Consider the following 24,346-nt stretch of genomic DNA (forward strand, 5'->3'; position numbering starts at 1 on the left):
GACATAATCGTTGTCGTTACCCTGCGGCTCCAACGGCCGTCTCAGCATCTCGTCAGATATTCCGTCCAATGCCATTGCAATCGCGCCACTTTGTATCCGTCGTCGGTTATTGCGATTGAGTTGATATCGTACTATGTACTTGAAATTGTACCAAGAATTCACTGCCAGTGCAGTGGACGCGTCGAAGAGTCATCCGTTTACACGGCTCTAAATTAAGACGCGTATTGTAATTAAACACAAATAGGCCTTACATCAACAAATTTAATTCATAATATCCTTTACTGTTTGCGGTTTTATGATTCAATGTTTTGTAGGACTTCATGACATGAAATTGAAAGTCATGTTAAAACAGAGTATGGATTTGTAAATTCTGCGTATGTACCTATTTATATTGTTTTTACTACATTGAACCTCCGCAGTAAGCACGTAGTTTGCCTAGTTTGCATGCAGCCTCAGTTGTACAACAATTTTGGTTTGCAAATTAATTCTAAGTTTTGGACCGTCGTCGTCCTCCTGTCCCTGTCGTAAATTAAGATTACAAATTAGTCAGTTGTATTTGAAATTAGTTGCAAAAATTACTGAACCTTATTCTTAATTTATTCCTTCATTTATTTGCTCGTTAATGATAATATTAATTACGTCAAGGGTTGGTTTTTGGTGAATAGAATATTCTAGCAACACTAATAACATATATTTGCTGCAGGGAATATGTCCAGGCAACAGACTGCGGATAGTGGCGGGCGTGTTCGACTCGAGCGCCGCGATGCAGAGACGGCGTACGCGCAACCCTGCGCCAGTCGCACATCAACCTCTGCCTACGCAGCAGTCGCCGGCATTTACAAAGGTAAACCGCATTACGTAATCCCTTTTATTTTAAACATTAGGGATTTATGAAGTTCAAATGATTTTCCTGTCAGGAAAATTCACCACCACTATTCAAACACGTAATGGTACAAGTTTTAAGAAGTAATGTTTTCCTTGCAGATCGAAGAGTGCTCACACTACGATATACCTCGAGCGCCAATGCCAGTGCAGCGCATTGCAAACTATGATTTCCCGCGACCAGCGGGTGATTGGTACGACGCCCCCCGCGCACCTCGCCCCGCCTCGGCAGACTCTGCTTGCAGTGGCACTGGATCCTTAGCGTCCGCGACATCGAGTGCCTCAGCCAACTCCGGTAGCTCGGTCCATTCAGCGGCGTCGGCGTCCAGCACTTATGACGTACCAAGATCACGAGCTTTACCCCTTCCTTGTGACGCCGCATTGGAGGCATTAGAAAGGTTACAAGTAAGTCTCTATTTCACTTTTTCATTTTATATTGATAGTCCTATTTATTCTTCTTTCTTTTCTAACAATTTAGTGTAAGTAGTGTGCACAGGCTTCACATTCAGCATAAGCACTTTTTGCCTATTTTATCATTCTAGGAGGAAGCGTCCGCAGCAGTGTCCCGGTTACTTTCCTACGTAACGCCAGGTTGGCGACGGAGAGGAGCATTAAGGCCACGAATATTGGACGTGCGCGTAGCAGGAGCGCGGCTGCGTGCTGCACTTCATGATTTGGCTGTATTTGCCGACGCCACCCTGGCTAATGCTCACGATGCGCAAGACAAAGGTAGGAATCATTGTGGACTATCCACCTTGAAGGATCAAAACCACTACCTACTGAAACACACACATCAGTATGCAAATTGGATAATCAATAATTTGTACATAATTTTCAGGTATCGCTGTAAAGTTACGACCACTGGTGAAAGCTTTAAAAGACGCAGAACGTATAACACATGAAGCGACCAGCGCATTAGACGCTGGTGATTGGGCACCAGAGAGATTAGAGAGAGACAGGGAACCTACCGACGGGACGCAAGATGCGCTTGATCAGCTCGTGGCCTGTGCACGATCCCTAACAGAAGACGTCAGAAGAGCAGCTTCATTTATACAAGGAAATGCATCGTTATTATTTAGGTCTGCTTTCTCTCGAGTTTTTAATATTTCATGTTGTTGTCTGTCCAGTAAAAATCTAAACTTTCATTCTTTATAAATAGACGGTCAGCACCAGCGCCAGAACATGAATGGACGGAAGAGTACGATTATGTACGACTCGAGTCTCGGGCGGCGATCGGCAAACGGAACGCAGAGATCAGAGCTGCATTGCCTGACAAATTACGAGCTTCCTTTGATGCACTCGTTAGAGATGTAGATCACGCTGGCGAAGTAAGTGTAATTAATTATTACACCACTTACATCATTGACCGGAAAATTACGAATACCATAGGATAAGCATACACATATATATTCATTTTTGTATCCTGTGGTAATGAATTTCCGTAAGGAATGAGAATGTATTTCAAGCAATGAGAGCGAAAAAGACGTTCCGCGTTTTGCTTCCGCGCGGAGCGCCCATGCGAAGCAGACAAAAATAATAATATCAATTTATTTCGAACTTTCAGATCCGTAGTTTCAAATCCATAAGGCTTAATTTATATGACAGCAGATTGGAATGGAAGCGAATTTTAGTAACGATATTGTACATAGCATAATGAACTTAATGTTCAATGTTAACGTACAAACTAGATACGCGCCAAAATCTTCCGCGGAATTCTCGCGCATACTCGATATGCGTACAAATATCGTTGCAAGAATTCGCTTCCATTCCGTTCCACCGCAATATAAATTGGGCCTAAAGCTTTTTCTAACCGGTTAAATGCGATTCCGGATCGATAAATGTGGTGACTCCCTAATGCCACTTGTCCTTATCTGTTCTATCAGATTAGTGCGGTGACTGCTGCGACCAAACTTCCTCCCGGTGATCGGCAACTAACTGTATTCTATGCGGCGCAAGTTGCTACCTATGGCGCTCATCTTTCTACGGCTGTGGAAGCTTTCCTTCGCGTCATAGAGATGGGCCAGCCGCCTGAAGTCTTCCTTGCGCACGGCAAATTTGTTGTGCTAAGCGCACATAGAATAGTTCACGTTGGAGATACTGTTCATAGGTAAGAATTAACATAACAGACTTGTCTAATTAGTAAGTTATTGACAACATTTAGGAAATAAATCTTCATTTTCTTCACCAGGAGTGCACAACATGCTGGTTTGAAATCCAGGGCCCTTCGGTGTTCCGACGCGTTATCCGACGCGTTAGCTGCAACTGTTGCGAAGACAAAAGCGGCAGCTCAACAGTTTCCCTGTGCCGCTGCAGTGGCTGAGATGGCTGAGGCAGCTAGGACTTTAGCAGCGCGAGCTCAAGATTTGCGAAGAGTTCTAGTACGTTCTGCAGAGCCCCCGTCTGTCGACACACCTCTGACACCTGCCACAGCTATTGCCCCTTCGGTGCCTACAACACCTCTCACACCTCTAACGCCACACAACTCTGGAACACCGTCACTTGCCGCGTTGCAGATATAAACATACTTCTGCGCTAGAATTGCGCTTGATATCTGAAGGTTCTAAACGTTGGGTACATTGAAATGTTGGTGGTTGAAGAATGATGGTCAACGAATTGTTACACAGAAGAAAGACTTCAAGTAGATATCAAAACTGATGTGCCATAAGTACGACCGATTGGGCCGATTGGGCCGACTCTATGATATCTATTTGGGATAACACAAATGTGCTGTAGGTGATAAAATTACAAATATGCACAACATTCAACAACATTAGTACTAAAAGAGCGAATATCTGAAAAAGGTTGCCACTTAAGTACAGTTAAAAGTTGTAATGATGTGCATGAGGTGGCTAAAGTATTAGGATGCAGTTAATAATGGGTATTTTAAGGTAGCTGTACTACCAGTAAACGCACGAAGAGCGAAAAAGCGCGCAAGTATTACCAAAGAAACCTGAGATAGGTCGTATAATACATCAAAACGATAAACTGCCATTACAGTAACGATATTATGATAACCACTACTTAAATGTTAGCATAAATATAGGTACAATTACAATAATAAAATGAAGGCTGCAATTAGGATTTTTTTCAAATTATGAAATGTAAATTTGGCTAGTCACAGAGAGGTTGTTAAAAGATATCTGGAGATGAGCCGTTAAAAGCCAAAACGTGTCACATCACTCCATTCTAAGTGTCCTTAACAACCTGCCCTGAACTTCCCAGACTAGAAAAGCGAGTTTTAAATTACTGGATGCTCATTTGCTGTAGTGAGTTGAGTTGTCCGTCCAGTTTTATACAATTTTTGCATCAATGTCGTAACGAGTAGAAGTGTACGTGTGATTTTACGCGATCTTAATTTGCATTTTTGTACTATCTTTATTACCGATGTACTCATATAGAGCACTATTATGACTTAGTAGGCAACGTCAGAATCCTATGTGCTGTAGTTCCACATAGAAATCCGACTACATCAAATATAGAAGCAAAGGAGTGAACAAAATAAGAGTTTATCGCAACTGACTATAGAATTAAATATGATAAAACTAATTTCATGTTCCTCGTAGTCTTGAAAACATTGATTAGAAGTATTTACTAACGATAAAAACAGATAGGCAGGTATTATTGGAAATGCCATGCGTGTTTATGGATTTTATAGGATAACAAAAATTATCTATTATTGAATTGTTATTTGAATTATGAATGATGTCAATAATAAACAATTGACGCACCACCCTGTTGATGCCATCACCGTTTTAAGGCCAACGCAGACGATGGTTAATCCATCGAGCTATAAAATACTAACCGCGTCTATCTTAAAAATGTATTGTATGATATTCCTAGTTCCACGGACCAATAAGTTAGTACCTAGTCTGCGTTCGCCTTTATTGCTAACCTCGCAAAACTATCAGATGCGGGTGGCATACAGTTTCATATATAGAGTACTTGATGTGTTTGATTTGTAATGCTGGTGATGTCATAAGATTCAGCGTTTACGTTGCTGACTAATATGCCTTCAAGGGTAAAATACAAAACTTCATTTGCAATAATTTTCTGAACGAGTCCATTACACAGAAGAATGGTTTCAGTACATGTAAACAAAATGCAAAGATTGAATTACCTCCTTAACGCATTGTGTATTAAAATAATTCAGATTCAATGATTAGCAATGTGCTCAATTATTATTATGTAAATGTCAGCTCATCAGTAATTGTGGGTTGTCGTTACTTAAAAATTGTTTCTACATATAGACACTTACATAAAAATAGGAAAATAGAACTTCAGGGATTCATTTGCAATCGTGAACACTAGCTACCCACTTATGTTCGACGAATAGTTCTCCAACGCTTTGGAGTTCACAGAATTCACACAAACGTAGATCGGTGGGCTGTTTCATGGATTTGTGCGGGATTTCAGATTTTATGCGGAGACACGTAGCGAAACAAAGTATATTGGTAAACTTGGATGAGTGAACAAAATGGTAGAGCATGAGAACTGAATTAGGCACCTGAAGGTACAATTTTTTTCTTAAATTGTTCATTACGAAAATCGTGTCGTATGTAGAGACAAGTAGCTTACCGTTACACCTGCGTCATTCAGACAAGCAACTTTGGTGTTCTTACAACCTGATATCACCATTCTGTCATAGATATTCAACTCCATGACAGTAGTGGTTTCATAACGACAGAAATGACAGCACCGAAATGAAACGGCCGAATTGTCGGTAAATGTAACGTTAGGCTATGAGCAATAGCATTTTTGTATTGTATGTGCGTACCTACATTTTGTACTGTATACAAATTGGTAGAGTATGATCAAATTTATCAGTGTAAAAAGCATGATGTATATTAGTTATATGTAAAATATTTCATAAACACGGTAGAATAGTTAGGATTAGAGGAATTGTACAAATGCATATTACTAAAAATATAATAATTTTAATATTGAATTATAATTTAATCATCTTGTAAAACGCAATCAAGTAAACTATACAAATTTTGGTATCTAATTCTTTTTGTTTCATTACCGATGAACGGGCACTGGGGCAAACCCACCAAACTTCTCGTTGCCCTATCAACTTTCTTGGTTACTCTACTCGGGAGAGTGCAACCGGTTTTCTCTGAGCTCCTTTCCGAGTGCTTTTTTCTCGACTCCCTACAAATTCTCAATCGTAGTCCTTGTCCCTAAAGCAAATCTCACCTTTACGCCTTCGCTGTTGCAATGGTCTGCCTTCTCTCTATCCTGCTCCGACGATCAGTTGAACATGGCCATCTCTGTTTTACGGTCACATCTGTTCCGAACTTATCATAATTTAAACAGTAAAAAGAATGCCTGAACAGATCTGTTTTTGATGATTGTAAATTTTTGCAAAACCTGTGAAAGCAAATAGGTAGTCAACCTCAAAAGTTGGGGGTGGCAACAACGTTTTTCTATAGCCACATCGTTTAATTTGGTGGTTATTAATAATAATTGTTCGTCCCGTCACGTGATATTATAAAAAAAAATGTAACAGAGCTATGGAATTCCCTTCAAGTAACCATCTAAAACACAGGCTAAAATGAATTTATTAGAGTTAATTTCAACACAGTACAAACCGATTGACCTAACTCTTGAAGTACCTACTTTATATTTTTTTATGATACCAAGTCGAACGAGTCGATGAACAAGTCGTGCGCCTGGTGGTAAGCGACACGCCTGTCCATAACAGTTGCAGTGCCACTAAGAGCTTTAAATTACAAAGATCTGAAGGACACTGCCACTGTGCCTTTCAGCCTGAGACATAAGTTGAAAAGTCCCATGTGCCTGCGATTTCACCAGCACCCTTACTCTTCAATACCAGAACGCTGTAATACTGACATTACTGCTTGGTGGTAAAAATAAGTGAGGTGGCAGTACTTCCCTGGGCGAACTCTCTCGAAGGCAAACAATATTACGTACTTATCTAAGATAATTAGGTAGTTGAAGTTGTAGAATGAAAACTCAAAAGGAATGAATACGTAAGATGAAAGTTACGTATATAATATTATATCATAGAACTGTATATTTGGCGTAATTATTTTCATAATAAAAAACAATAATGAGTATATTAAAATTTTACTAGGTAACCAATCACAGAAACAAAGAATTGAAAATCATATTCCACATAGTTTTGCTGCATAATGTAATACACAACACTAAGTACTCCTTACAAACTAGTTTTTATAATATCAGTCATTATTTAACATCACAGATTTACAAGCATTATTCTTATGTAACTACGATTTATTTATAAAATTTTTCATCCCGTGATTTCAATAACGTGAAATTGATAAGAGCAAGTTTGTGCTCTGCATTATATCTGACTTCTCACTATATTCACAGCATAGCACTATTTTGTAAAGTCCATGGTTCGGTGCTTTTTGTGAAACTCGAATAGTTTTATAAAAACGGAAGAACATTACTATTTCAAAGAACTATTTAAATTCGGTAAAAAAGCATTTCAAATATTAAGTGGTAAACTTTTTGAAAGTAAAAAAAATAAAATAATTTTGAAATTTAAAATACAGTGAATAGCGACATCTCTCGCCAGGACGGGTAGCTGTAAAGGTACTAACTGGGTGATAAATCTTTCATAGATTTCTCATAGATGGCGCTACGACTAAAAAGTCGTTGAAAAACCAAATACAATGACACGACGCAAGCACAAAGAAAAATTCATGAGGTTCGCTGGTTCGTTCCGTTGCTTAGTTGATATAGCGTCTGGCACGGTAAGCTAGAAAACGTCGGTTCGACTCCAGCCGGATCGAAGGTATTTTTCTGAGTGTTCGATCTTTGTATTAATAATAATAAAATAATAATTTAAATAATAAAATAATAAACTTTTTTATATAAAAAAACCGATCTAAAAAGTTCGTGGAATTACATCTATTTGCCAAGTTTTATGGGAATTGGTTACGGAAAGTGCGCGAAAACGGATTCATCCCCTAGTTTGCCACCCAGGCGGAATATTTTCTTCTTTAAATGGAACTAATACTGAGGTTTCGATTGATTGTTTTGTGCGAAATAAACAAAATAAAATAAAAAATATATTTTACAAAAAGCGATAAATTATATGCATGTGTAATAAATAATTAATGTATTATATTTCGTGTAGGTGCATTATTGTTGCATATATTTCAAGGGCATCAGGTACTTTGTGCGTATTGTTGTTAGAAAGCAATTGCGTCATTTCCATTATCGGTTATTTTGTTATTATAAGTAGGGATTATTATGTTCCAATCGTAATCGTATTTCAAGATAATGAAGAATAAATATATAAGTTTGTTCGTGATGGTGTATTGATAAAAATTGAATAGCTTCGAAGTTCGGAGTTTAGAAAATAGTACTATAACTGAACACAACGGTCAGCCTACTGTGGTGTCTATTGCGAGTTACGACATAATATTTTTATGGGCGTGTTAAACTTTTACGACTTCAATAAAACCGCGCAACACTGTCGCCCTCAATTTGGAATCAAATTAAAATAAACGTTATACGCAAATTACATTGGATCACATGTAGCCGGCATTACCATTGAAGAATTATAAATAGATGTATTCCGTAGTTTTCCAAGTTGCTTTTGAACATATCACGGCCTTACATAATGTAATTTGCGCAAACATTTTATATAAGCATCTTACAATTAGTTGATTTCGTGCTGGTACTGCGCCAGATAATTCTGCGCGTGCGCTTCCTCGGGCGTAAAATGTAGTGCTAGATGCGCCCGCGGCAATCGCGCTTCGGCCGCGATGGCTTCCAATCGCGCCGTGCGCAGTCTTAATGCACGCTCTATTGCTCGGATTTGGCAGTTCTTTGTCTCTTCTTGGATTGCATTTTCTATTTTTCGTCTTTCTAACTGTAATATATGAATTACGATTATTTTAAATACTACTGTAACATTGATTTCCTAGAATGTATCATATTGCTGGAAGGGCAGATAATCCTGAAGTTTAAAGTGAACTGTCGAATCTCAATTCTATTTAAAATCTGTCAATTCTGAATTCTGAACTTTGGACACAAACTTAAATAATCTTTAATTCATAAGTTCAAATTATACTTGAAATACTCACATTGATTAAACTCTACTAATCATTCGTAAGACAGATTCCCCGAGAAGAAGGAGTAAGAAGGTTGCTCTTTGTAAATAATCATTTGTCTACATTTATCATCTACAATATTTATTTCAAATATGATACATCAACCATGGATTTTTATCATCCAAGTACGCAGAAGTCTAAGTAAATAGTAAATGGCAAAGACATGAGTTTCAGATTAGTATTAGGAAGCTAAGGGTAACATGAGGGTAACCACTTGGTTACCCTAGTTAACCTTATTTCTTACCTTAGCAGTTTCAAGTTGATAGTTCAACAGTTCAGTTTTTAATTTTATAATTTCTTTATTTTCAGTATTATTGACAGTACCCATGTTGGTAGAACCTGAAAGAGAAATGATAACATTTGGTGAAAATAGTTCGCAAAAGTAGCTTGAAAGAACAATGCAATTTCATAGGCATAAGAAGGAAGACAACAAATAAGTGCTCTGTAGAACATACTCAGTTTTATTTCAAAACAGCCTAGAAGATAATAAGAGAATTTTTAGTGCCACCATTATGTAGTATCCATCAGGGCGCGTTCCGATTATGTCGTAACGTTTTATTTATCGTCAGACGACTGTCGTTCTACCTCTTCCCATTGTTACGACAGTCTGTCGTCGTAACGTCAAAAAAGTTGTGAACGATAGTTAATCGTGTTGTTCTATGTGTGAACATCTTCATTTAAATATACACGGCACTTTAAACTGCACAACTATCTGTCGTCACGACATAATGTGAACGTGCCCTCAGTTGATCGGTCGTGTCATGTAAATACATCTATCACTCTCATACAAAATCGAAAATATCTACGCTATAATAGCCTACTAAATCTGACTAATAACACCAGGCCCTCAATACGAGGAAATAGGAACCCAAGAACGCGTACAGAGAGATGAAAAAAACGTGGCCCGCCGTGTGCAGTCGCGCGGAGCCGAATGCTCATAAACGAAAGACTTGTTTGAGCGCTTGTGCCGACGTCGGTACATTCTACGAGCGAACCTTGAGCGAGTGAAGGAGGCCTGCCCATATTATAAGTAGCGAGTCTAAGGCTCTCTGGTGGCCACGGATCTCGGCTCGGCGCTATTGGACACTTCCGATACAAAAGAGTGCTTCATTACAATGTTTTGCCTTCTTCTTCTTCACCATTACCAAAGGGTATTACTACGAATCATTCACCAATGTTCGGAACTTTTAAGTAGTAGTAGAGTTCATTTTGAAAGAGTTCGTCGAGGGAAGTACTGCCACTTTACCTATTCTGCCGCCAAATGGTAATGTGAGCATTACTGTGTTTTGGTTTTGAAGATTTGAACCCCTAGACTTTTTTACTGGGGTTGTCGGAATGGAAAAGTTTATGCAAAACCGATATCAAACGTTGCCGAATTACGCCGAAGAGTCACGGAAGCTGTACAACAGACAAATTTACGACGATATGCACGATTGGTGAAAAGGCCATTTTTAAGGCATAATTGAGGCTGGTAAACAGTTTGAGCACTTGATGTAGTCTGTAATGAAATTATAATAATTTATTCATTAGCTTGATTTAAATTCCTATATTTGTCGAGAAATGTGGTATTTTGAGACTGTTTGCCTCACTCAATTATACCATTTTTACCAATCAGTCTATCTCCGACTACATGGATATGAAGCCTAAATTAACCTTAGAGGCACTGAAAGCCATTTTCACTTAGAAAAGGTGACGTTTTTAATTTAAATTGGCCTCTCTTTAGAATAACCATAATTTTTTCCAAGAAGCATAAAGTAGAAGGTTTTTTATAATTTTAGAATCCGGATTAGTTGTACCAACTTTTGTAAGAAATTGCCATAGTAGTGTAGGTACATTTTTTTTACAGCATGGGGCGTAAAAGTTTCCTTGAAAAAAAAAAGATAAGTCCCACCTCAGGGACTCGAACCGTCGACCTCTCAATTGAGAAGCAACCTTTCTCCCATTGGGCTACAACAGCTCCTGCTATGGTGTGACATACGAATGTCACACCATATTTTTTAGATAGTTATAGGGCAATGTTGATAATTCTTAAATGAAGTATTGTATCTTGTAAAGATTATATCTTACCTATACCAGAATCTCCGTTAAGCACAGAGCTGAGAGGGTCAGCTGTGAAGTCACCATAGGTTTCCAATGGACTATCATGGTTGCTAAATTCTGTTTCATCCATGTCTGCGTTTTCTGATTCGGAGTCTACCTTGTATTCTCGTACTGGTTCCTTCTTGATTTTCTGCAAAGGAAATATAATTTGCATAAATTAACATAATGCAATATCATACGGGCATGACCGTCAAATATATGTACATATACATATATGTATCTTTGTGGACCTTTGTTATCAGAGTGAACAAACTAATAGCTGAAAGAATCAATTAGAATCATCTGATAAGGGTTATTGATGCTACTGTTGTAGTGGCATTTGTAATAATGAATTGTAAAAACAATGAGCACAATGTAAAAACTAATTAAATTACTTTTCGAAAAATTTAATGGTACCCATGTGCATATAGTGTCATTGCATAATACATATAAAAAATTATTCAGACAAGACATAAGTGTGCTAAAAATATGTAAACGTGTATATGTATACTTGGCGTCATAATTTGGCAGAATGTCTGTTTTACCACACAGAATTTAAAAAGCACGCTTCTGTATCGTAACTGTTGAGGGAGGTCGAGAAATCGCCTTGCTGGCTTTGATGCCAGAACAGGTGAGAGCGACGGAGCAGTTACGCAAACAGTAAAGATTTATTATATTACAAAAGAAAGTAATGATAATCTCAGTAAAGAGTACTAAAAAACCGACCTCAAAAGTAAGTGGAATTACTATGTCTATTTGCTAAGTTTTATTGAAATATCCCGTAGTTCGCCACTATACAGGGCTTAATACTGGAGATAATAAAAATCGGTTCTCACTACTCAAAGTATATTGAGAGAAAAACGCCTTGAATTGGAGAAATAGCAAAATCAACCATTAAAGTAATTGCTCCTAAATTAAAGTTAGGCGCTATTTATAAAAATGAATCTTCATGCGTGAACAGCCACCCTTCGAGGTGGATGCTTTTCTTCAAAATGAAATGGGACCACTACGGAAGTATCCCCTTTCCAACAAAAAAAGAATCATGAAAATCGGTTCACAAATACCGGAGTTATCGCGTAACATACATACAAAAAAAAAGAACATACAGACGAATTAAGACCTCCTTTTTTGAAGTCGGTTAAAAATATACAACAGTTGAAAACTGACAACGCAAAGAAATGACACGCAATTGGATTCATGTGTATATTTTTTAATGGTAAACATTGAAATGAGCATTAGTACTTTGTAAGCACTAATGCTTATTAATATTAATTTTTGCATATTGCTGCTATTTTTTTTCAAAATAATTTGTTTTTGACTATACGATGATTTATACAGAAAATGTTAAATTTTATAGTAAATGGGACATTGAGTTTCGCATTGGTTAAAACAATTACATAACAATATTAGAATTATCTTTGCGCGCTACACCTGTCTTAGTTTATTTTAAAACATTATCCTGATGAATTTGGTGCTTTTGAGATAGGTAGCTATTCTAGAAAGCAAAAATGGTTAGTACATTTTTCATAAATAACTTACGCTAAAACTATCTTCAACTAATTTTTCATGTTTCTTTCTTTTAATGCCCCGAAAGTATTCATCGCCAGCGCGTTTCGCACGTGTTTTCATATTGTCGAACTTTATTCGTAGTGTTTTTGTTGACCTTTTTTGTGGACTTAATTTGTTGTAAGCGTTTGTTATCTGTAAGCAGAAAATTTCATTTTTGAAAAAAAAATGTGTCCTGAATGTGCAGATAATATCAAATAGCAAACAAAATATAGAGTGTATTAAAATATTTGTTAAATCGAGTCTTTATTTCTTTTGCCTACATTTCCTCCTGTCTTTATATCTTTAGCCAACAAGACACTTTTAAACAAGTAGCTGTGGACCACAAAGGCTAATGTACTGGTAGTAGTTGTTTGTCTACAGTGGAAATTCACTAATTGCTATAGGGTAGTTAAATAATCTTACCCTAGACCAAGCTGAATTTTTTAATTCTTTAGCCTTGAGAGTTGCTTCCTTACAGAAAACGAATTTCTTCTCTTTGCGTACACACTGCAGAAGTACTCGACATTCTTGCGGCGAAAAGTTTAGGGAACGACGCTTTTTGTTTCTGCAATTTTTTTATAACTTCATTGCTATTTCATAGCACAAAATAGTACACACTCATCACCTGTTATTACATAATTGTTACAATTAAAAAGACACTCCAATTTTTTACTAATTAGTTCAAAGTTCTTTTTATATGTATAATTGAAAGTATATATATACTTTCAATTATATAAAAGAATTGTTACAAATAAACAATACCTTGCACCATCATCATCTGAAACAAAAAAATATTGATGAAATACAAATTCGGATGATTAAGTATTTTTGTAAAAGAACAAATGTAACATTGAAAAATTATTTTAGGTACATTAGTGGATAACACAACACAAACAAACTTCCTTATTGTAGACATTAATAATAAAAATAATCTTCATTTGTATATGTTCAAAAAACTTCTTACCGCCAGATTCAATTTCAGACATTCTCTCAGCACCATCATCAAATATATTTTTAAAGTTATTAGTTGTATCTTTTTGCTCCTCAGACTCTGGAAGATGTAAGAAAAACTTAATGATGACTCTTTCATAGAACTAAAGCAAGAAAATACAGGTGAAGTTTTAGTAACAAAATCCAAGATTATAGAATAGAAATAAAATTATTATAATTACACATGTTTAAGACATTTTAATTTTTGTATTAAATACAACAAACAAACATGTAAATATTGTCACCATTTTTGCAATTGCCAGAAACAAGACCAAAACATTGTTATGCTTGCAAATGTACTGATGTTGTGATATCTACTAAAATAACAGAAGGGTCAAAAATAAATACACAAAATGACTTTACCACTATCATTACACTCAATTTCATTGTCAATTAAATCCAGTGGTCCATCAACAGCTCCCATGTTATCTGCCTCACATATAAGACCAACAATTCTAGCTGTGACACTGCAATCGCCGAATTTGCTATCCAGGACATCTTTAGACAGCCTACGGGCATCTCTTTTCATGTTTTCCCACTTGGTGCGAAGACTTTCAGATTGCCTTTGGTTATCAAAACCTGTTTCCAAAATATTGACAAATGGGCATTATAATTTTTTGAAGTTGGTGATGACCATAATGACCAATGCAAATGCTATTATGGCAAAAGCAAAAGGTAATAATAACGCACACACCAGGGAAACCCTACATACCTATCCTATGGGTGCTATGGACACACATTTAGTTTTTAACACAGATTATCTATAACCACAAATTTCACCCAAACTAAAGCACCATTTAGATGGAGAGTTTCTCGCACGCTTCGTGACGAAAACTCGTAGGCGATTATCGTAAGCAATAATCGCCATAAGATTATCGTATCATAATGTTTACATTCAGGCAAGAACTAAAATTTCCTCTACGATTAAGTCATACGAGATTCGCAAGCAACTTAATCACCTCCTCGACTGTTTACACGGAGAAATATGTAGTAAGGAGATTCTTGCTTACGAGTTTTCGACTTGTCTAAACACGATCTCGTATGACATTTTTTCAAGTCCATACGATTATCGTACAAATTGGTTCGAATCGTTTTGAGTGCGAGAATCGCCATTCGAGTTCAGTGATTACTGCGGTATTGACTATGGACATATCGAAATGACGCAAAAATCATTCAAATTTGGAACTGCTGATAATATTCAGTTCATTGCATTGTAGAGAAATATACATTTTTTTTTTCAAATTTTATAACATTTCTTAATCCAAATTAGTTCAGTGATTACTGCGGTATTGACTATGGACATATCGAAATGACGCAAAAATCATTCAAATTTGGAACTGCTGATAATATTAAGTTCATTGCATTGTAGAGAAATATACATTTTTTTTTAATTTTATAACATTTCTTAATCCAAATTTTTTTCGTTCTCGTTTCATTAATTCTTGTCTTAGAAAAGCAGTGATAACCAAAACACCCTCGCGCGCTGGCACAGAAACTCGAAATACGATTTTTGCTTTCGAGTTCCGTTTACATGGAGACATTCAATATTGAAAGGCGAGGCGATTATCGCTCACGTGGACGGTCGATAATCGCAAATGTTTAGACGAGGAAAGTTTTTTATATTCTTTCGATAATCATATCTTCGAGACGATAAACTCTCTCCATCTAAATGGGCCTTTACGAGAGAAATAAATGTAGGCCATACAAATATTTCTCCCGGCCCGGGAATCGAACCCGGGATCTCTGCGTGGCAGATCAAAATGGTAACTTCAGCCGTGGAGGCTGTTAATAATAATTAAATATTAACTCACTTATAACAGCATTTATAATCTCTCTTACCCACCCATTTTATTAAATTCTTTAGCAATCTTCGTCCAAGCCGCGTCTTTCGCTTGGCAAACCGCTGAAGTCACCGATTTGTTCAAAATAACAACTTTATACTTCTCAATTAGTTGGAGCAATGCGCAAGTTTCCTTTTTGTTGAAGGCCGGACTTCTGAATCGCCTGCAAAGTAAATTAAGACTACAATATAAAATTATCAAAGCTAAAGCTTGTAATTAAAAGTCCTAATACGGACATTAACATTACAGTGTAATAAGGTACATTGACAAAATTGTATGGTTGTGGCACATGGCAAATATTTTCTTTTAACTTACGATGTAGGTGGAGGGTTTTCTTCATGACTGTCGTCCTCCATAATGATTTTAATGATAATATTTATAATAGAAAACCGTTTTTAAATTTCATAAACAGAACCATTCATACCACAGTTTTGCGGTTTTGTTTTAATTCATTCGTGTTCATTCATTATTCATTCAAAGTCTTGTCAAAGTAGTCATTCATTTATTCATAGTAAAAAAATTTTGTCGTTCGGGATCGGGACAGGCTAAGGCGTCTAAGCCATACTGTCAGTTATATGTATAAAGATTTAAATACATTATATAGAATAAAAGTAAGCAAATTGCTACTTGGTTGACCGGTCAAATTCATTATTCTACATTGCAGTCCGCCGCGTAATGCAGGATTATGAATGTAGTCGCAGCGTGCAAGCCATCCTTCAATGCGTCCTGCAAGATTCCATACGTGGACTCAGGGTAGTGTGTGAGTAGCCTCATGCCTGCGTGGCGGACGGATCTATGGCATATGCAGGTAGTGAATACGCCATAGAGGTAGGCTCTTGTATGTACGCACGGCAAGTCACGAATTCCTCCCTTCGGTAGTCTTACTGCCAATTGCTAGACGAACGCTGAGAAAATAAATATTGGTTTGTCTATGACAAGATAAATGTCAAATTTTTTGAGGTTATGTTCATAGATTTTCAATTTTTGTTGATTTTAGAAACAAAAAACGACGCGTTTCCAATTAAAGTACGTACATTTTGTCTTACCAATGATATAATAGCAAGTGTAGCAAGAGTGCTAGTCGAGAAGTTCAAAATTCTAGTTGCATGTTATGACGGACCAAAATGGCGCTAGCCTCATCTGCAGCACAAAAGCATTGAGCCAATAAGTAGTTATAAATCGACACGCATGTTTTGACTGATAGTTATAAAATAGAGATATTAGTAGCGCTGGTAAAGTGACTGTATTAATCTCGTGTTCATTTTAATAACCTATGCTTAGTAAAATATTATGAAGGAAGTGATTTTAGCTATTGTAACCTTCGGATGTAGTGTATTTTTAGTATTTGTCTTTGTCTTGTTTTGTAAGTAGACCAATTCACCCTTTATTCACTGATGACTAACTATTAATAGCATTCGTGTGTATCATTAATATGTTTTTGAATTTTTGTTGTGTGAAGTTATAATACATGTCCTTGTTCCTTTGTTCTAGGTTGGTACATAGTGTGGAAGTGTTGTTTATCGAAGTTCCGTTTCGTAAGGGAGCTCCTAGGGGGTATGTCAGATACTCCACCAGCATCAGAGATTAGACAACCAAGTAAAACTCGAAAAGCAAGAAGGGAATAAACTAATAGGTATTTTCGAATGTTATTAAAAAATCATTAACATGGTAATGTGCAATGTTTAAAATCAGTAATAGTAAATGACATTAACAGTACCTAATTTTATCACATATTATTTATTGATTGGGTTTTGAACAATACCATAGCTGATTGAAACAAAACATTAAGTATTATTCAATACAATAAATTATAAAATGAAATTCTTTTTAAGCATGGATGCTTTTTGATTTTATTATGTATTGTATTTCAGATCAAAATGAATATTCGATGTGCACGCCCAAGTGACCTGATGAATATGCAGCACTGTAATCTGTTGTGTCTCCCAGAGAACTACCAGATGAAGTACTACTTTTACCATGGACTCTCCTGGCCACAACTCAGCTATGTGGCTGAGGATGAAAAGGGCCATATTGTTGGTAAAGACTGTGTTTGTTCTATGGACATGGGAACTTGAATACTTCAATCTATCATTATATTAAACTAAAATATGACATTGGCTCAAGTTGTAGTACTTATGATTTTATTGTTTCTAAATTATGCATAAACAGCGATATTCAAATCATTTAGCATGACTGTTGATAAATGCCTGTAAGTAAATAGAAGTGTAACAATTATAAAACTTACAGCTTTTTAAATTAAAGTAAACACACATTTTCTAATTTCTTAGCTTATATACAATTTCTATATACTTAGCTCACTATCATGCACTTTTGAGTATATAAGCCTCTTACAGTGATTACACACAGTGACTTTTGGCAGTGATGCAAACTTTACACTTGCAATTTATAGGCAATTGCATCAATGCAAACTTGCGACTGCATTGATTCAAACATGCAAATAACACTGTCTGTAACTGGTCTTATATTTGGCTGAAAATACTATTATATGTCATTTCATTGTTACTGCAGGATATGTTTTGGCAAAAATGGAAGAAGATGGTGAGGATAATCGTCATGGACACATAACCTCCTTAGCTGTGAAGAGGTCTCACAGACGTCTAGGTCTTGCTCAAAAGCTGATGAACCAGGCTTCTTTAGCTATGGTGGAGTGCTTCCAGGTATGGGGAAGAACGAATATATCCACAGTAGTAATCCACAGTCCTTTCTGTTTTATATTCTGTTGTATAAGCATTTGGGGATTGCAATGTATTACAACAATTGGCTCAACCTACTAAGTGCACGACAGTGCTATTGATCCTGGATGCATATAAATTGTTAATATCTGCATAGCTGCACATTTTTTGTTAAGGGGAGTTAAGTTCAGATGTGTAAATATTATCATTTAATTAATATTAATTAAAATAATAATAAACTTACATGTAATGTTTTCCTATGTTTTTAGGCAAAATATGTCTCTCTACATGTACGAAAAAGCAACCGGGCTGCTCTGAACTTGTACACCAATTCACTTGGCTTCAAGATTCTAGAGATTGAACCTAAGTACTATGCTGATGGTGAAGATGCATACTCCATGATGAGGGACCTCAGTGCTTTTGCGGAGAACAAATCTGAGACATCTGATAATATGGAAATCAAGTCTGAATCTGCTGTTATATCACAGTGTTGATTGTAAATAAAGCATTTAATTAATTAACAACATAATAATATAATTGTTTAAAATTCATTTCTTGTGTTATCAATTAATGTTACCTGTTATTATATATGTTATGTTTATATAAATATTACTATGAATTGTTACTGTGCTATTACTGTGTTATTATATGACACAGATCCATAAACAACCCAAGCCCTTGAACAGATAGCCTAAAATACTAAAATTCATCTTTATTTTTCATTAATGCTCAATGACTATGGCTAAATGTCATTTTTGGGATTATGAGATAACATTAACAGTTCTTATGCTGTAGATACACCTGTTGGTCAGTACCAATAGTTGTATCCTTGGAATCGTTATTATTCCAAGGATACAACTATTAAACCTAACCTAAACCTAGTCCGCACACGCTAAGTGAGGCAAATTGAAGCGCGCCAAAAGGACCTACACGAGCGGGCGGGCCTTCAGTGCTCTAGGTCAACTTGCACTGTGAACAGATCAAGAATTTTAGCTAAAAGTGACGAAATGTGCGGTAAATGAGTGTAAAAATACGTCAGACAAACATAAAATAGATACTAACATCACATTCCACAAGGAAATAACGCGTTTCAACTTGTATTTTTATATAAATATTCACTAAAACCGAAAATTAACCTACTACTAAAACTAGCCTAATGAATTTGGTTTTTGCCTTACTTGTGACAGTTCATTTGGTATGAAACTATCACTCTATGCATTATTATTCTAAGGTTGTATCTATATCCCAGTGGGTATCATTCACCAATAAATGTGATGGTACGAATACCGTTTTATACAAAATGAGTTGGTAATCCTACAGAAATAAAAAGCTTGTTTTTACTATAATTTAATATAAGGACTTAAAATTAAGTAGTTACAATATTAGGTGCTACAAACATTAAGAGCTAATTCTCATCTTCATCATCATACAAATGATTCAGTTTCAATTCAACTTTCTTTTCATTCTTAAATTCTGTTTCTTCTTTTTTTGCTACCAACTTTTTTGCTTTCTTTTGTTTTGTAACCCCAACAACATACTCTGGCATTATAACCTTGCTACTCTTAAAAGTAGCCTTTTCATCATTCTTCTCTTGTTTTATAGTTTTAGAAAACTGGAAAGTTGGTTTCTTGAACAACCCTGTTTCATCCATGTCGGGGTGATCTATTTTCAATTTTGCATCTCTTGCTTCCATCTCTCTGATAAAAGCAAGTGCTGTGGCTGTATTTGTAGAATCTGACATCTGATCTGGGGTAACATCTGACAGGGAGTAATAGACCCAGTTTTTAGGGTTCTTTATGTGATCAGGAATGGTTCTGTTCTTTAAACATTGCTTTATATTGGCCCCTTCCCTTTTGAATATGCTTTCTCGGCCTCTGAACTGCTTCATTTCGTGTTTTAGTTTTCTGTACGTTCGTTTATCGACTATACCGTAATCTTGTACGTCGGTAGCCTTGTTAGATTTCGAAAAGCCACACTGATCTTCCGCATCCTTTAGATGCGCAAACAAATTTTTTTGCCTCTCATGAAATGACGACATTATTGCAAATATGTCTGACGTTTGACAGTTATTTTACTTTTATAATGATTCAAAATGGAATTAAGGTCTACTCATTTTACATTTTAGTTTTACAAACAATAAACTCCAAGACAAAAACAGCACAACGCACAGCAGGCAATGACATCTACTGTCATTTATTTACTATTTTAGACGTTCGGAATCCGGTTGTTTGAGCATTATGTAAAATACTAATTGAGTTGAGTATTGCTCAATTTTGGGTCATTATTAATTAAAATGTGTAATTTTGTCTATGTTATCAGGGTTTTACACCAACGTTTTTGATAGGTATTCTTGATCACAGCTTGGTTTCAGTTTTTTACTAGATAGTTAAGAAGCTAAAACAACTACAAATAGGTAAATTTTTAGATCAAGTTTAAGGTCATAGTCATTTGACATATTAATTTACACCTCTTACACACAGGGTCTCGAGATCAATGTAAATTGCAACACTGAAGACTGCGTGAAATGCTTCCAGTGTTTACAACATCTTTTTATAATAATTTAAAACAAACAAAAAGCTTGTTTTGACGATATAAGAAAAGAAGAGTACAACATTGATGATTTGGTGCGAGTCGAAAGAGCTAATTAATTCAGTGCCAGGTCAGCCCCGTATCTTTCAATATAAGTTTTGTTTATAATGAATGACCTTCCCTATAAACCTTTTGGTTATGCGGGAATTGCACTATAACCTGTGAGAGCAAGCCTGCACAGGAATCTTTTCAGTCAGGTCCTGACCCCAGATCAGTCTGTTTGCACGTACTTCATCAGGTTCTCAAAAGGCTAATGCCTTGGATGAGCTGCCCCGGGTGCACGGACAGCACCCTCACTATTTTCCAGATAGGTACCGGAGCTGTAGGCACGCTCACTTCCTGTTGCGTTCGAAAAATCGAATTCGGTAAATTTCTTTACTTAATTTCGGTGGCAATATTTATTCGAGTACATTATCGTGAAATATTAAATAATACTTCAGCTTACTATACTCGAATATTAAATGGTAATGTTCTAGAAAATTGAAATAATAAAATTTGTCACCAAAACTAGGTACAGAAAACTAACTGGAAAATTACCCAATTGTGAAGTTGACGGAAGTACTCTTAATGTAGATACTATCGCTATCGTTGGGGGTCAGTTGGGGGATCGGTTGGGGGGCTGGTTGGGGGGCCGGTTGGGGGAAGGTTGGCGGGCCGGTTGGGGGCCGGTCACCCGCTCACCCACCTACTCACCCACTCACTCAAACCCACTCACCCACCCTTTCACTCACCCCGTAACCGATCACCTAATCCATCCCCTAACCCACCCCTTAATCCACCCCTAACCCACCCCCTAAACTCACCCCGAACCCCCTAACCCACGGTCAAACACACCCCTAACCCACATCTTACCCACCCTCTAACCCACCCCCTAATCCACCTCCTGACCCACCACCTCAGCCACCCCCTGAGCCGCCCCCTGACACACCCCCTAACCCACACCCTAACCCAGCCTCTAACCCACCCCCTGACCCATCCTAACCCACCCCCTAACCCACCCTCTAACCCACCCCCATATAAATATAAATTTATCATAATTGTCAGTTTTAATTGTTAATTGTTAATTAAAAACATTGAAAAGATTGAAAAATGATTAATTGTTAATTGTAGATATACGCAATTTTTTTGTTACTTGCGGTTCTCGCAACTAACAATTGATCAAGCGTTAATTGCTGTTTCGCAATTGACAATTAATTAATTGTTAATCTTCAATTGGCAGAACAATTAAATTTTGCCCAACACCGATCATAACAAATATGAATGCAAAAAGAAAGTGACTAATTATCTTCAAATACTGAAATATGAGGATACCGAAGCGTGCGATGCGTGTGATGCGTACGATGCGTGCTTGCGTGCGTGCGTACGTGGAAGCGTGCGTGTGTGGGTGCGTGCGTGCGTGCGTGCGTGTGCGCTGTAGTCTCTCTTGTTCTCTTGTTCTCCATTATCCGCTTAATGTGTTATAGTAAATCCGTGTTTGTACCAGGTTATACTACACGAGGGGTGGGTGCCTGGAGACCTATCATAATGTAACTAATTCTTAGTACCTTATTGTTAATATGCGTTGCTTTGTGAGGAGTAAATACATAATTTTGTATTTGTATATCGTGTTCGCAATAATGACAGTAAATATAGTAGTAGAGTGGCTCTTATGTAGAGGTTTATGAGGGCGCCTATGTTTACGGTAGGCTCACCCGTTGTTTTATCAGTCGACTGTACAAGTAAGTACATGTATTATATTGTATACTTAACGTAGAGTACACCAAACTAAGCTTGAATCAAGAGTGAGTCAAACGGGCGGTAGTCTTTATTTAAGTGCTCAAAGCGATTAGATAAAACAGCCCTATTAATACATTTTTATTAAAAATTATCTGGCTAGATACGACGAAAGAACCTGAATTATTTTAAATTGCAACTATGAACGATGCTGCTGATGTAAAGTACGATTGATTTTGACAGTTATATCTTGTTAAGGGATGGCTCAACATACCTAACTAGCAACCTACTTCCTAAAGTTTTTTTATAATATCATGTGACGGGACGGCCCGTCTAACAGAAGCAGCGCCACTCAGAGTCTTAAATCGCAAAGATCTGAGGAGCACTGCCACTGCGTCCGTCACTCTGAGACATAAGTTACCAAGTCGTGTGCCTGTAATTTCACCAGCACCCTTACCCTTCAAAACTGGAACGCAGTAAGCCTCGCATTACTGCTTGGCGGCAGAAATAAGTAATGTGGCAGTACTTCGCTAGATGAACTCTTTCACAGCGAGCCCTAACGCTTCTTCCTAAAGTATTTGAAAAAATAATAATAAGCAGGGGTACATTCGAATATTTACTTATTTCTTTTAACGATGAAGAACACTTCCACGAGAGACCTTCGCGCGGTCACAGTCAATGCGTCATCATCATTATCATTATAAACCCATTGCATACTCCACTTCTAAGCATGGGTCTTCTTGTAGGAGTTTTTCCAGGACATTATATTATGACCTCAAACTCAAATTAAAAATTGATTTAAATCTACTACTTGTTCGTAAGACATTACATGAATTAGTAAATAAAATGGTGGTTATGATTCTAAGATTAATTTATTTATACATGTGATTTGGCAAAAATATAAATTAATTGCAAACTTTCAAGTATAAAATATTTAAACCGTAAGTACGGCAAGAATAACGTGTTTCCAGGAACAGAACGGAACGTTTATTGTCAAACGAGCGGGACGGCCATATAGGATGGAAAAAAATGAAGGGACGGCGCGCGGCGGCAGCGGCGAAATGTTATGGTGTCAATTTATGTTTTGTTGATGTTTGTTCGTATTCGTGACGTTATAAATAATCTAAATTATAAAAGTACCGTTTTGATTTAACTTTGATAAACGGCATTAATTCAGTTAAAACAAATTCATCTGATGTTTTGTTCAGCCTAAATTTGGATGTAAATTCAGCATCAGTTAAACTTACCATGAAGTTTATACGCCTAAACGTTCTTGAGGACACAAGCTGCTCTTGGTCGCTGTCGCTATTATCCCAGTCCGATAACTGAGCAAATGTTCAAGTTCACAGTCGCTATCACTTAAAAATAACTTTCATTTTTACACGATTACACAGTACAATCGGTCAAAATTGGAGGATCGCTACTATAGATCGAACACGTGCAAAATCCGATTTGTCAAAACTATGGATTGGATATTGAAAGCGCACAACTGTCACTACCATACAAATGTCAATCTAAAAATGACCCACAGATGGATTGAAACAAAAGATCGGAATAACGATCCATCGATCGGTTATTGAAATATAGTAAAAATAGGATTTGGATTGATTATTCAAGCTTAGATAGCAAATTATGGATTGAGATTGAATATAGAAAGCGGCCGTAAGACGTGCATGTTTTAATGGCATGTTTTCCTTTACCGTTAGCGAGATGTATTTCTATTAAACATTCATAAGTAATTTTCAAAATTAAAGCCACAGGAATTTAAACCGAGACGTTGAGGAGCAAAATTTATCGCACATGTCTTAATAATTTTAAAATAATATGTGCAGCAAACCACGTCGGCAAAATCAAAATCAAAATAATCTTTATTTGGCGATGGCGGGATGATTTGTACTCC

At 36.7% G+C, this 24,346-nt stretch overlaps 4 protein-coding genes across 4 annotated transcripts in view; 2 read left to right on the top strand and 2 right to left on the bottom strand.

Annotated features, from left to right (window-relative positions):
- Positions 1-4,231, top strand: part of LOC113227914 (breast cancer anti-estrogen resistance protein 1) — a 61,464-nt gene extending 57,233 nt beyond the window's left edge. Inside the window, exons 3-9 of the mRNA XM_026461005.1 lie at positions 704-844; positions 985-1,287; positions 1,425-1,611; positions 1,721-1,961; positions 2,042-2,210; positions 2,766-2,989; positions 3,071-4,231. Coding sequence (XP_026316790.1) covers positions 704-844; positions 985-1,287; positions 1,425-1,611; positions 1,721-1,961; positions 2,042-2,210; positions 2,766-2,989; positions 3,071-3,401 — 1,596 coding nt within the window. The 3' untranslated portion in view covers positions 3,402-4,231. The remainder of the gene's footprint in view (positions 1-703; positions 845-984; positions 1,288-1,424; positions 1,612-1,720; positions 1,962-2,041; positions 2,211-2,765; positions 2,990-3,070) is intronic.
- Positions 4,232-7,773: 3,542 nt separating this feature from the next.
- LOC113228070 lies at positions 7,774-15,807 on the bottom strand. The gene is made up of 10 exons (XM_026461211.1): positions 15,767-15,807; positions 15,454-15,614; positions 13,974-14,189; positions 13,585-13,671; positions 13,383-13,398; positions 13,044-13,185; positions 12,612-12,773; positions 11,061-11,223; positions 9,238-9,332; positions 7,774-8,752 (listed from the first exon to the last, which is right to left on the bottom strand). The coding sequence occupies exons 1-10, from the start codon at positions 15,805-15,807 to the stop codon at positions 8,540-8,542; spliced, it is 1,296 nt and encodes a 431-aa protein (XP_026316996.1). The 3' UTR covers positions 7,774-8,539.
- Positions 15,808-16,584: 777 nt separating this feature from the next.
- LOC113227951 (N-alpha-acetyltransferase 10) lies at positions 16,585-18,668 on the top strand. The gene is made up of 5 exons (XM_026461065.1): positions 16,585-16,619; positions 16,943-17,084; positions 17,323-17,488; positions 17,981-18,129; positions 18,414-18,668. The coding sequence occupies exons 3-5, from the start codon at positions 17,329-17,331 to the stop codon at positions 18,636-18,638; spliced, it is 534 nt and encodes a 177-aa protein (XP_026316850.1). The 5' UTR covers positions 16,585-16,619; positions 16,943-17,084; positions 17,323-17,328; the 3' UTR covers positions 18,639-18,668.
- An 834-nt stretch (positions 18,669-19,502) lies between these two features.
- Positions 19,503-20,317, bottom strand: LOC113227997. Its single transcript, XM_026461112.1, has one exon. It carries the CDS (start codon positions 20,180-20,182, stop codon positions 19,550-19,552), a length of 633 nt encoding a protein of 210 aa, XP_026316897.1. The 5' UTR covers positions 20,183-20,317; the 3' UTR covers positions 19,503-19,549.
- Between the last annotated feature and the right edge of the window lie 4,029 nt (positions 20,318-24,346).

This window comes from Hyposmocoma kahamanoa, unplaced genomic scaffold, assembly GCF_003589595.1.
Source record: "Hyposmocoma kahamanoa isolate Upper Pololo Valley unplaced genomic scaffold, ASM358959v1 220, whole genome shotgun sequence".
Taxonomy (NCBI): Eukaryota; Metazoa; Arthropoda; class Insecta; order Lepidoptera; family Cosmopterigidae; genus Hyposmocoma; species Hyposmocoma kahamanoa.

Coding starts and splice junctions, on each gene's coding strand:
- LOC113227951 (XM_026461065.1), top strand. CDS start 17,329: ATGAATATTCGATGTGCACGCCCAAGTGACCTGATGAATATGCAGCAC. Junction 17,489..17,980: donor TGAAAAGGGCCATATTGTTG/GTAAAGACTGTG, acceptor TTGTTACTGCAG/GATATGTTTTGGCAAAAATG. Junction 18,130..18,413: donor CTATGGTGGAGTGCTTCCAG/GTATGGGGAAGA, acceptor CTATGTTTTTAG/GCAAAATATGTCTCTCTACA.
- LOC113228070 (XM_026461211.1), bottom strand. CDS start 15,807: ATGGAGGACGACAGTCATGAAGAAAACCCTCCACCTACATC. Junction 15,615..15,766: donor GAAAACCCTCCACCTACATC/GTAAGTTAAAAG, acceptor TTTACTTTGCAG/GCGATTCAGAAGTCCGGCCT. Junction 12,774..13,043: donor AAAATTCAGCTTGGTCTAGG/GTAAGATTATTT, acceptor TTCTGCTTACAG/ATAACAAACGCTTACAACAA.
- LOC113227997 (XM_026461112.1), bottom strand. CDS start 20,182: ATGTCGTCATTTCATGAGAGGCAAAAAAATTTGTTTGCGCATCTAAAG.